The sequence below is a fragment of the Macaca nemestrina genome, chromosome 9, assembly GCF_043159975.1.
Source record: "Macaca nemestrina isolate mMacNem1 chromosome 9, mMacNem.hap1, whole genome shotgun sequence".
Lineage (NCBI taxonomy): Eukaryota > Metazoa > Chordata > Mammalia > Primates > Cercopithecidae > Macaca > Macaca nemestrina.
The window spans coordinates 111,399,600-111,413,648 of record NC_092133.1 but is presented as its reverse complement, the minus strand read 5'-3'; the positions used below and the strand labels follow the sequence as shown (position 1 = coordinate 111,413,648).

Genomic DNA, 14,049 nt, shown 5'->3' with positions numbered 1-14,049 from the left:
ATTATCTTTATCACAGATCACTGCCCAAAGCGGAAGACTGATTGAAAAAAGGTAAAACACTTTTTAAAAATTTGTTCTGTCATTTTCTAATCTTTATCAGTTTGCATACCTAAGTAATGAAAATAACCATATTAAATTTTGTCACAAAACTCTTTGAAACTAATTTTAAGTAGAAAATGTTAGAAACTTTAGATTTCAAAGTTTGAGGAGTTGATGCAGTCAAAAGTAAAAATTAAATGAAAAATTTAAATTAAGGACCAGGTCTATGTACAAACACACTTTTTTTTTCTGACAACAACAATTAAAATTTCCAGATAGTGAGGAACTAACCCTTATTTTCAACTTAGTTATCATCAAGATGCATGAGCTAGATACATAAACAACTTACTGAAAAATCATTTTTACCTTCTATTTTAACTCAGTTACTATATGCACACATATATATGTACATGCATTCACATATATAATTGAGTTGATTGATTCATCCAATTGAATCTTATAGTTTTCACTAGTGAGTCTCTTTGATTATTATATTATGATTGATTCACAGACTTTCTTGATTCACATTACCATGGAGTAAAGAGGAATTACCTAGAAGTATGCATTTATGTACTTCATTGCCATTTTAAATATTTATGGATTATAGACCCAGGTGAATTAGCAAGAATTAGGTAATAAGTGTAATGATTAATGGCCAGAAGTTTTGAAAATATTCATTTTAAATGTTTGTAGTGAATGTTTATATTTAAAAGTATATATTTTAAATACTAACTAGATATATACTAAAAACTACATGTTTTAAATACAATGTGCAAGAGAAAATTAGACATTGGTCCACTTGTTGCTTTGCAAACTTATTATGGTTGGTTTCTTATTGTTGATTTCTTTATATTTTAAATATGTATGGTCAGCATTTGAGAATGTATAAGGAAAAGTATTAATAATTATCTGCAACAGTAATGGGAACTTATGTATCATGCAGAAATAGGAAGAAATAAAGCAAAAGCATGGTGCTTTTTTTTTTTTTAGATGGAGTCTGGCTCTTATTGCCCAGGCTGGAGGGCAGTGGCATGATCTCAGCTCACTGCAACCTCTGCCTCCCGGGTTCAAGTGATTCTCTTGCCTCAGCCTCCCCAGTAGCTGGGATTACAGGTGCCCGCCACTGTGCCCGGCTAACTTTTATATTTTTAGTAGAGACGGGGTTTTGCCATGTTGGCCAGGCTGGTCTCAAATTCCTGTCCTCAGGTGATCCACTCACCTCGGATTCCCAAAGTGTTGGGATTACAGGCGTGAGCCACTGTGCCCGGCTGGTGCTCTTATATTCATACTCAGATTATGGTAGAGCATGAAATATTACTATAGTTTTCCATGCAATCATGGTGACCTATAGCCTTTGAAAATCCTGCAGAGCCAGTAGTTTATCACCCTGAAGAACACGAGGTGGTAACTTTTGATATAAGTTGTTTTAATATTGAACATTTAGTTGCTGCTGATAAATGTGATAGGCTCTTTGTACATTGGTAACTCCCAGAAAATACAAACATTGGCTTACAAAAAGCATTTTAAAGAGAGTTTCTAGTCTCTCTGAAGACATGGTAAGGCAGTCTCAGTTACTTTCCATGGGTGTTTGGAAAAATCTTAAAGAGGCATTATGATAATATTACCTAGTGAGTTACTACCCCTGCCAGCCCTCATTCTACTTTTCTGATAAGTCACATTTTAGAATTTTAATGAGAAGTGATAGAATGGAAGAAGGGTTCAATGGAGAACAACAGAATGAGGATGATAGGACATCAAGATTAAAAAAAATCATAGAATGAATATATCAAATAATCCCTCTTAAATGCCTTTTTTCCCCTAGAAATGTTGATTGATGTAATAACTTCAGGAGGAAGATGATTGTAATTCATTTCAATTCAGTTTAGCTCAAATGAGAAAACACTGACTGAGCATCCATGCTGTGCAAGGCACTGTACTGGGTATTATGGGATATAAAGGGCTTTAAATATATGGTCATTGCCCTCAATGCATTAACAGTCTAGTAGGGTCGACTAGACATGTACAAAAATAAGTGGAGTATAATGCAGACGTTGCATTCTATAAAACATTACCAAGAAGCTACATCAAAGAAGAGGAAAAGTTGTTTCTGACTGGATTAAGAATTACATACCATTTAATTTAAGAAGGATGGTTGGGTTGGATTTTAACAGGAAATGTGAGGAAAGGGTGTGTCGAGTGGACAGAACTTTGCTTTGAGGCAAAGATGAGGATGTTTAGAATCTATACAGTGTGCTCAGGAAAAGGCCAAAAATTCATTTTGTTTGGATCCTAGACTAAGGACAATAATGGGAAATATGAGATGAAATAGGTTGTTTCAGCTTGATAGGTTTTATAGAATTGCCCTCAATAGATTTAGGTTAATTATTATATATTATATAATAATATAATATAATACATTACATATTATATTATATTGCTAAATATAATAAAAATTCAAACTATTAAGCACATGGCACAATATTATTCATCAACCTTCATTTTGGGTTACTTCTTAGATCCTAATAGAGTTTCTGAAATACTTTGGAAAAGTCTCCCAAACCTTCAGAGAGTGGATGGGAGCGAAGTAAGGAGACCCCACCTGAGCAGATACATGGTATTGCTTACAATAAAGTACAATTTTGCTCTTTACAACATTTATCAGTTTATTTTGGCTTAGGGAATGGAGTTAGTGGTAAATAATCAAACAATAGATTTTAATGATTTATTGTTTCACATCATGTGTGTTGTTAGCTTTTCTTAAATGTTTTGCGGCATTGAAATTCACACTTTTTAGAAATGAAAATGTAAACTAATTCATGGTGTTTTATTTTTAAGAGTTACACAGTCAACCTATTTCTTTCTAAACACTTTCATTAGGACTTTCACTATTACTTGGGTTTTCTATAAAGCACAAAAACATACAAGAGAAGAGTGGTGGAACATGTCCATTTTTTTCCTCCATAGATTAGATGATTAGCTGTTGAATTTACTCATTCATTTATTCACCCAACTCATTCAACAGGTACTTTTGTCACCTTCATATGTCCAGTTCTTTTTGGGGTATTGTGTTTTACTGAAAAATCAGACAGATAAGATGCCTTCTCTTGTGGTACTTACATTATAACAGAAGAGACAAAACATAAACAAGTAAAAATAAATAAACAAGATGATTTTGGAGACTAATACATGAAGGTAATGAAACTGCATATCTGACAGTCACAGGGAAGGATAATTTAGATTGGGTGGTCAAGGAAGGTGTTAACAATGAAGAAAAGGCATTATCTAATTGTGAAATAAAAGCTGTTAAAATGTTTTGTTTCTTTTCAATTTTTATCAAAATAAATTTCTACAAATGAAAATTTATGTTATAACTAAAAGATCTAGACTAAAGGAGCTTTTAATATCCTCAGTTAACTGGGATAACAGTTAAGGGGCATATGACTAGTTACCCAAATAGTAGTCATAAGGTAGATTTTATAGAGGAAACCTTGCAATCCAGGAAGCAATAGAGGATAAAATATCCCCCGAGTTGTCATGATTCCATACAGAAATAGACTTAGATTAAGCAAAGCTGAATTCACCATAAAAGATGCTGCTGAGAGGAACCCCTTCTCACGTATCACTTTACAAAATTATAGGGGAATTGGGAGGGCATAGAGAGCATCTAATCAACTGTGTATCACTGAGAGCTTCCTGGTTGGGGCAATGGCCTTGTTGGAAAAAGGGAGAAGGGAGTAGGTACTTTATATACCAATGTAGCTGGTATCAGTGAGTCAAACAGTCCTGCTGAGCTAGCTCTGTGAAACCACAAAAAGAGGGAAGAAAGAGAATCACCAAGACCATCCGTGCATAAAGATTTATCTCACTGCTGTCCACCCTTTGATCTTGGAGACTCATTATTATAGATCTCTGCATTAGCTCTGGCTGACACTTGGACCTGAGCATACCAATTTCCTTAGTATTGTCTGGGAGAAGAATATTAGTAAGGTCACCAGCTGGGTTAGATGAGGGTGTAGAACCAACATCCTAATAACTTCACATTATGAACTCTTTTTCCCGGCTAAGCACAGATACCTTTGTTTTGGAATGTCTGTTCCATATCTGCCATAGGAAAGAGAAAGTCATTCATCACCTCCCTTGAACATCTGCCTCCAACCATTTCCCAGGGTCAGATATGTTCACATCTGACAAACAGATCTGTTTTTCTCCATGGAGATGAGCCATATTGTCCTTTGTCTGGAGTGATAGTTCAGTGGGGACCTCAAAGTTACCATTTTGCCATCATAGGTCACCTGCAGGGTAGAAGAGGATGTCTGCAGCACCATCTGATGCTTTTAAATGAGCAATATATCGTGTGTTCTCTTGCAACTGAGGTCAAAGCAAAGGGCGTTAAAAAAAGAAAAGAAAAGAAAAGAAAAGGAGTATGCTATTCCTCTTGAAATGATATTTTTCTCTACTCCTTAACTTCTAGGTACTTTGGAGTTTAACCATGGCAAGAGGGGCCCTTGCTTGGTATGGTAGCCTGTAACTTGTAAACAATTAGGGAAAAGTGGACTGACAAGCCTTGTGGAGGTTGTTTTCAAAGAGGCTGCCTTAAATTGCAAGTAGAATAAGCTTGATGGAGAACAGTGGCCTGTATGTCTTTTTTTTTTTTTTTTTGATATAGGGTCTCACTTTGTCTCCTAGGCTGGAGTGCAGTGGCACCATCATGGCTTAGTATGTCGTCAACCTCCCACACTGAAGCCATCCTCCCACCTTAGCCATCTGATTGGTGGGGACCACAGGCATGCACCACCACACCCAGCTAATTGTTTTATTTTTTATAGAGACACAGTCTCCCTATGTTGCCCAGGCTGGTCTAGAACTCCTGGACTCAAGGGCTTTTCGCACCTCAGCTTCCTGAAGACTTCTATGTCTTTTGAATAAATTCCTTATTGTCCATTGTGTTCCTTCATGGTGGGATGGATTTGAACAGGGACCCAAGACTATACTAGAGATGATGGTCACACATTCTTAACTGGCTTTTTCATGTCAAATGTTTTCCTTTAGATTCAGTTCCTTCTCATGGACATATACACATAGAATATAAGAATTGAGCTTGTGACTAAGTTGTTGTAACTATTTCCTTGGGCAAAGTTTACCTCAGAAAAGCAAGTGTAAAGAGTTCTGTTGGCCAGGCATTGTGGCTCACACCTGTAATCCCAGCACTTTGGGAGGCTGAGGCAGGTGGATCACAAGGTCAGGAGTTCAAGACCAGACTGGCCAATTTGGTGAAACCCCATCTCTCCTAAAAATACAAAAATTAGCTGGGCATGGTGTCGCATGCCTGTAGTCCTAACTACTTAGGAGGCTGAGGCAGAGGAATCACTTGAACCCGGGAGGTGGAGGTTGCAGTGAGCCGAGATCATGCCACTGGGTGACAGAGCGAGACTCCATTTTATATATATATAAAAAAGAGTTCTGTCCTAGGGGACTCAACAGCCTGACAGTGTAACTAGGCTCATTACTGATGGCTCATTAGTCTTTATAAGGGTGCAATTCAGTCAGTCTGAGGAGATTGTGCTCTACGGCCATGAAGAATGCCTGAAGTTTACCCAGTTTTGAAAAATGTCCAATACCATGGGATCTCAACAACTCACCATCATTATGGTGAAGGAATGTGTCACTCCACTGAGATTTTATGACCTTTGAGAGAGGCTTTTCCATTAGTTAATCATGCTTTCTTGTCAGGTGGCAAATCTTTCAGGCAAGTGCCTTACCGAGTCAATGGTTTGTTTAAAACAGCAGAGAGATCTCTGTGCCTGTGAGTGTAAGGCCATATTTTATGAATTTGTCTAAGGTGTAATTGATTGGATGTGCAGTATCCCCCTTTTAGTAGAATTTTCCTGGGCATGTACCACTTTATCAGATTTTGGATTAGAGAAGGCCCATAATGGGATACGAATGTCAGGTTGAAGAGTGAGAAAAGTCTGTCCCATTAGGGCTCAGTAGTAGACTAGCAGTCACTGACACGTGCCACTCAGCAGGAGAAGGAAATAATTTCGTCCAAAGATGTAGGAGACATCTTTGGCAAAAAAAAAAAAACAAAAAAAACCCAGTGTTTTTGCCAAAAGCTTCCTTCAGAAAATGGTTTCTTACAGGTATGTGTAATCCCATGAGTTTGAAAGATATGGCAAAATCTAAAGTTAGAGCTTGTTTTTATGATGCCTAGACCTCTTCCAAGGCATGTTAATATATGAGCTTCTATTTAAAATTAGTTGCATTGATATAGTGCTTTGAAGAATCACCAGGTGTAGAATGTGATGTCACCACTACCTAACAAGGAAAATCCTTTGTGGTTGGGACTGGAGGCCCTGTAAATTTTCCTTTAAAGCGGCAGTTTCCAGCCTTTTTGGAACCAGGGACCAGTTTCGTGGAAGACTCCATGGACCAGGATGGAGGGGGTGGTTTCAGGATGATTCAAGCACATTAAGTTTATTGTATACTTTATTATTATTATTTCTTTATAATATATAATGAAATAATTATACAACTCACCTTAATGTAGAATCAGTGGGAGCCCTGAGCTCGTTTTCCTGCAACTAGACGGTCCCATCTGGGGGTGATGGGAGACAGTGACAGATCATCAGATATTGGATTCTCGTAAGGAGCACGCAACCTAGATCCCTCGCATGTGAAGTTAACAATAGGATTTGTGCTCCTATGAGAATCTAATGAGGCTGCTGGTCTGACAGGAGGCGGAGCTCAGGTGGTAATGCTCGTGATGGGAGAGTGGCTGTAAATACAGAGGAAGCTTTGCTTGCTCACTCGACACTCACCTCCTGCTGTGTTGCCCAGTTCCTAACAGGCCATGGACTGGTATCATTCGTGGTCTGGGGGTTGGGGATGCCTGCTTTAAGTGATATAGAATGTATTTTTTTGATGCTGTCCAGATGATGACTGCCTTCTCCAAATTTATCTGAATAACAGGGCCCTGAATCATTTAAAGTTATCTTTAATCAGGTATGCCTAGACAACATGTAATGTTTCTTCGGTGTTGATCACAGTCATCAGTGTGATATAATATCTGGAGATTGCTAGCAATGCACATTTTACTAGGTTTTGTCCCACATTGAAAATGTATAATAGGAATTAAAACATTCTCAAGAAGGATTATTAAAGGTATATTTACTAATCTTGGCATATCTTGCCAAATCCTCAGCTACATACGTGTGTCAGTAGTGGCAGCAATTTATTCTATATCTTGTGTAATGACAGAGTCTGGAGTAAGTGGAACTGTTTCTTTCCTTAAGTTTCAGTAGTCCACTATGGAGTGTCTAGTGTTTTTTTCTTTTCTTAACCTGACTAGCATTGCATAGAATCACTGCATCCATTACATTTTGTTTGAAAAATACTTTATTTTTATGCTTCCTATATGAAATATTATGGAATGATCTTGCCAGTTCAGACAGGTTTTCACCATGTGCTTGGCCAGTCATTATGGAGGTTATCAATAGATAATTATCCAACTAATATGGTTGTGTACCTGTTCTCAGTTTAATAATTCAGAATGTCCTTATCAGTTATATAATCTGAGAAAGAAACAGCAATCAGTATTAATATAGAGTACAAAATAGTAGCCTTGTGTGTTAGGGTTCCCCAGGACTACTCCCCTCACTAGGAGAGCTCACAGCACTCATCATATAGTCATTATGATGACCATGATTTATTACATAAAAAGGATGCAAAGCAAAATGAGCAAAGGGAAAATGTGCATGGTAAAAATACAAAAGAAACATCCTACTTAATCTGAGATTATGGTGTCCCATAATTCCATAGCTACCTGATCTCTATAGCCATTCTCACTGAGAACAAGCAATTTGTTCTTTCTTGAGTTTTTATGACTATATAAGATCTGGACGCTGAGATATTGGCCATTTCAACTTAGTAGTTTTTCTGGTATAAGGCTTCCAATGGGGTTATCTCCCACTTCAGTGGTAGCCCAAACTCTCTGTTTTCAAAAGCTGTAATATACACATGAGTCACATACCACTAGCTACATATAACAAGGTTTATTGAGAAAAACTTATGAGCAGAATAGCAAGCAGAGCACGTTGCAATATTGAGATCTCTGCCAAGCTACCAAGTAGGGAAGGGAGATATTAACCGAGGCCATTCAGAAACATGTTTGTCATTCTCATTAACTGATAACGTGGTTTTTTTTCTATTATGAGAATAGTTTTTCGTTTATCCTATATAATTTCCCCATAGTTTGAGTTCCATTTCTGATTATTTCAGTAATAGCATTGCTAGTGTAGCTAGATGTAGTTAGGCAACTTGTCAGTATAAGAATTATTTACACATTTACAAACTATTTCTAAGCAGTCCATCAAACTAATTTTCTTTAAGTTAATAATTTCAAGTATTTTAACCTTTTATTTTTTCCAGGCTCTTAGTCATCTTGGACTTTTACTGAACCTTTAAAAATTTTAGACTCTCTTTTCAGTTGAGGAGCCTAAAACTATTCACTATGAATATTTTGATCAACGGTAATTGTAATTTTTAAAAACTGTCAAAATATTTATAACTTTTGACTTTTGTAACACCTATATTGAAATTATTCTATAAAATTGATTTTTAGAATCATGTTAGTTTGTACTGTATTACACACTTTAAGTCCTAGATGTTTTTGTTTGTCTTGTATATAGGAATGCAGATAAGAATATCGATAATATTCTTGTATTATTGCAGATAAGAATATCAATAATATTTTATTAGTATTTTATTGATAATTTGTCTCTTATTTGCATTGATAATTAAAAATTCAGTGTAACATGAATACTTGTGAGAGAGTTTTTTCCCTAAGGGGAGGGGTATGGGTTGGGGGTTGTGCTGACATTTTAGAAAATGGATGGAGTTAAAGAAAGTTCCTGAAAAAGAAGGTATTGAAAAGAAAAAAAAAAAGAGGGCAGTTTGGGCAGTTATTATTCAATGACATTTTCCATTTTGCCTGATTTAAGAATTACGAAATGTCCATGATTATATGCATAACAGATAGTGCCCCTGTACATCTATTTGACTAGTAAGAAAAGGATGCAATGCTCAGATCTTCAGAGTTAACAAATGCTTTCGCAAGCAGGAGGAGATACACTCTTTATACCACTTCAGTCATGTTGAAGACTGTCATGTAGAGTGCTGTGAATATGCTTATATAAAAGCTGCTAAAATACATGCTCATAATTAGACCATTATATGGTAGTATTTAGACATGGAGTGATTATTATAGAGTCTTAATCTAAATCAGACAGTGAATGACACAAATTTAGTAAGATTTATAAACCATATTTTGGTTGTTTATGGCTATTCACCAAATAATTGGGAGGGTGCAAATCACTTGCTTTATTATTATTTTCTTTGTGTCAATAGGCTGCCTTCTGTAGTCGTCATTGCTGTTGTCCTCCTCCTCCTCCTTCAACTCCTCCTCTTCCTTCTCCTCATTCTCCTCTTTCTCTTCCTCCTCCCTTCTCCTTCTCCTTCACCATCTAATCAGTAGGGCTTTGAAAGTATTTCCACATCTCTTTGACTGACACAAGCTTGAATACAGCATTGCTTGCACACCTTCCTAGTATTTTTTATTCCTGACCCCTCAGCGGAAGTATCATGCTTGTTATGCTGTGGTTCCTTATGGTTGCAAGAGATGATAGAAGTGGGGCATGCCTGAATGTGGGAATATGGTTATAAATGAACAGTATATTAGCATTTAAGGCATGTTCTTTGTATTGCCACATATTTTCTCTATTGTTATAAGAAAATTGCCTGTGTAGAATCAAGTGATTAATGATGTTCCATAATAACCATTTCAGAATCTTTAAAAAATTTGCTTTCTATTTTTACCTATGTGATAATATTAGTGTCGGGGTGGTGGTTTGTGAATAACTGTAACAGATAGTCTCCAGATGAGTGTTAGACTTTATTTTAGAACTAGTCACCTTAAATTCAGATACCTAATAGAACTAATAAATCAGGTTTGAGAATGAGATACTATCCTTAATTTGGGATAGGAAGCCCCTATTGTCTTTACTTTTAATACTGCAATTTGCTTTATAATGCCACTACAAAAGTCTGTCATAAGTTCTATGTTTTTTAAAACTGTCCATACCATATATCTATATCTATATATCTATATCTATATCTATATCTACCTTTTTTTTTTTCAGAGCTGTCCTCTCCACCCCACTCCCCTTTTTTATAACCCAAACTTTGGAGTTTGAAATTCATTCTAAACTAACAAATGTAGGATAGGTGGCAGTAGGTACACTGAAAAATTTTGCTTCTGTGAGACCAAAATTCAAATTATTTTAAACACTTTGCAACAAACCTTAGGCAAATTATGTCAACTGGGGTAATAGCTGTTAAAAACAAAATGCATCAAATTCTGTTGCATTTCATAGGACTAAGAAAGCTTTGTTACATTTTTATATAGTTTGATCACTTAAATTATCATCTAAACTAGAATATTGCGACAACAAGCAAAAACTGGGATTGTGCATGCAAACCGTGACACCTGGTTACCCTAGTTCTGGAACCTGGAAATCTGATCCTTTGGCAACTGGTGGAGAATAAATACCCCTTACCTTAAAGAAAACTAACTCAGAGCTTGGGAAATTGACTTTGGTGAAAGATGGTGATCTTTTAATGTCAAAGTGACTGTGGAGAGATTTTAATTTTCATTCTGAAATAAAATTGTGGAAAAATAATTTTGGAATAAATGTGACTAAAAGGTAAATCTCCAAACCATCCTGTGTTCTACTTTGGCTGAGTAAATTTTTCTTGTTCTGTGGCTTGTGACCTTGAATAATGATTATATTGGAGTATTTTAAATGATTTCCTTAGTATTATGTATCCCTTTAAATCACAGGACATATGTTACTGTCTTCAACTTGTTACCTAGCATCAATTTCATATTGGAATTATCATAAATTAATGAGTAATTATAATTATTTATTGAATATCCTTATGTGTTATTAAAATGATTCTTCAGTTGCAAATAAAATGGTCTTCACATAATCTAATACCAGATGTTTTATAATTCTAAAGCTCAGAGAAGAAACGATCTAGCCCTGCTATTTCAGATCTTTCACAGATCCTTAAGTCTCAAGATGAATCAGCATTTTTAGAGAGTTCAAATGAAGTTTCAGTTGCTGAAAACCAATCCAATAAATCTCCATCAGAGACCCGTGATAAATCACTTACAACAGTATCATCCAGCAAAGAGGTTCAAGATTCACTGTCTGTTGGAACATTGGCTCAAAAAAATGAAACAGTGATGTCACCATTCATTTTACCTCCTGTTCTTACAGAAAGTAAAAAGGTATGATATATATAGAAATTTGAAAGCTGTTTATTTCATATTGCTCCTTCAATATCCCAAATAAATACTAACCCATTTAAATAGGTTGAAAATTCAATATTTTCTTATTTCAAGAGAATTAAAAGTTTGCCTTTTAATACAACCTGCTTTATATTTAGAATGCTGAAAGTAATATTTGGGAATCTAAGTAATATTCTTAACTTATACAAATTGTTTGATATTGAGAAAAAAGTTGTGGGTTATATTTTAGTTTTAATGGTAACATAAAAGGTATGTCATTCTGAGATAAGGGAAATTTTCATAGTTTTCAGCTTCATCTACAAAAAAATATTTTTATACAATAAAATGATTGTAAAAGCAACTCATTTTGAAATAATTTTATATAGGTCTCTAAACAAGATCTAAAAAAATTTTAGAACTGCTTTTGTTAAAAAGCAGTTAAGTAGGAAATTCTCATGGCAAAAATGCTAGGAAAAAGAGAAAAGATAAAAAGGCTGTACATATCTGACATGTATCCACAATATATTTTAATCATACATTTTATTAAAGTATTCCTATAATAATAATTTTGTAAGTCATTTGAGTTCTTCTAAAGATTAAAACAGACTAAAATATAAATCTAAACAAGAATCTTAATAATTATTAACACTATTTTCTTAGGACTATTTGCGAAGGAAAAAATCACAATATTGCTCGGGCACCCTCCTTACTATTCAGTGTTCCCAATTGCCTCTCAGGTCCATTAATTGTTCTGTATTTTTAAATTTGATACATTCAGGAAATAATAAAAAATAAAATGTTTTCTGCAATGACATTGTAGATGAGAGCAAAAAGCTAGCTCTTTTTCTCAAAGCAGGTAATTAAATACCAGTCTTGATATATATATGTATATAATTTCTAATTACTTATTACAACTTTGTTATTAAGGCTGACGTTTCAGAAGAACAATTACAAAAGAAGACTGAAGAACAAACTTACCAAGCACCAGAAAAATCTCAAGGTAAAAAGATTCTGTTTTGGAAGATGAAAATGTGAATAATTATGTGTTCCCATGATATAAATAAATGAGGGGAGAACATTATTAAATATACAAACAACTTGTTAGGGAGTCACTGGATAGCATACAAATATAACAACAATTATATAAAAATTAACTTGGTGGGCCGGGCACGGTGGCTCACGCCTGTAGTCCCAGCACTTTGGGAGGCCGAGGCGGGTGGATCACGAGGTCAGGAGTTCGAGCCCAGCCTGACTAACCCTATCTCTATTAAAAATACAAAAATTAGCCTGGCATGGTGGTGCGTGCTTGTAATCCCAGCTACTCAGGAGGTGGAGGCAGGAGAATCGCTTGAACCTGGGAGGTGGAGGTTGCAGTGAGCCAAGATCACACCACTGCACTCCAGCCTGGGTAACAGAGTGACACTTCATCTCAAAAAAAAAAAAAAAAAAAAAAAAAAAAAAAAAAAAAAATTGGTGAGTTATCATTATATTACTTAGAGAATCGATTTTAACTAAGATCTGTGTAAAGGGGAAGTGGTAGCTTTATCTCAAGCAAATAATAGTAGGTGGCATTATGAATTCTTAATATGACACCCAAAATTAATCTGAGCATAACAGGAAAAAAGATGATTTCTGTATACATAATATTTTTGCTAGGTTATTTAGGTGTTTGATATATTATACGGTTAAAAGCAAAGATAATTTTTTTCTTCCTTTCCAACATATGTAATGTTAGTATTCAATCCATATTTTATTGCATTGACCTAAACTTAAATTTTTTTTTATTATTATACCTTAAGTTCTGGGATACATGTGCAGAACGTGCAGGTTTGTTACATAGGTACACATGTACCGTGGTGGTTTGCTGCACCCATCAACCCGTCATCTACATTAGGTATTTCTCCTAATGCTATCCCTCCCCTAGCCCCCATCCCCGACAGGCCCCGGTGTGTGATGTTCCCCTCCCTGTGTCCATGTGTTCTCATTGTTCAACTCCCACTTATATGTGAGAACATGTGGTGTGTGGTTTTCTGTTCTTGTGTTAGTTTGCAGAGAATGATGGTTTCCAGCTTCATCCATGTCCCTGCAAAGGACATGAACTCATCCTTTTTAGGGCTGCATAATATTCCATGGTGTATATGTACCATATTTTCTTTATCCAGTCTATCATTGATGGGCATTTGGGTTGGTTCCAAGCCTTTGTTATTGTGAACAGTGCCACAATAAACATACATGTGCATGTGTCTTTATAGTAAAATGATTTATAATCCTTTGTATATACCCAGTAATGGAATTGCTGGGTCAAATGATATTTCTAGTTCTAGATCCTTGAGGAATCGCCACATTGTCTTCCACAATGGTTGAACTAATTTAGACTCCCACCAACAGTGTAAAAGCATTCTTATTTCTCCACATCCTCTCCAGCATCTGCTGCTTCCTGGCTTTTTAATGATCACCATTCTAATTGATGTGAGATGTTATCTCATTGTGGTTTTGATTTGCATTTCTCTAATGACCAGTGGTGATGAGCTTTTTTTCATATGTTTGTTGACTGCATAAATGTCTTCTTTTGAAAAGTGTCTGTTCATATGCTTCACCCACTTTTTGATGGGGTTGTTTGTTTTTTTCTTGTAAATTTGTTGAAGTTCTTTGTAGATTCT

General features: G+C 35.6%; 1 protein-coding gene across 12 annotated transcripts in view; it reads left to right on the top strand.

Annotated features, from left to right (window-relative positions):
• LOC105479927 (coiled-coil domain containing 7) overlaps positions 1-14,049 on the top strand; it is a 436,030-nt gene that overhangs the window by 128,176 nt on the left and 293,805 nt on the right. For all 12 annotated transcript variants that reach the window (XM_071070238.1, XM_071070242.1, XM_071070239.1 and 9 more), the window contains 3 exons: positions 17-51; positions 11,116-11,389; positions 12,317-12,389. In XM_071070238.1, coding sequence (XP_070926339.1) covers positions 17-51; positions 11,116-11,389; positions 12,317-12,389 — 382 coding nt within the window. The remainder of the gene's footprint in view (positions 1-16; positions 52-11,115; positions 11,390-12,316; positions 12,390-14,049) is intronic.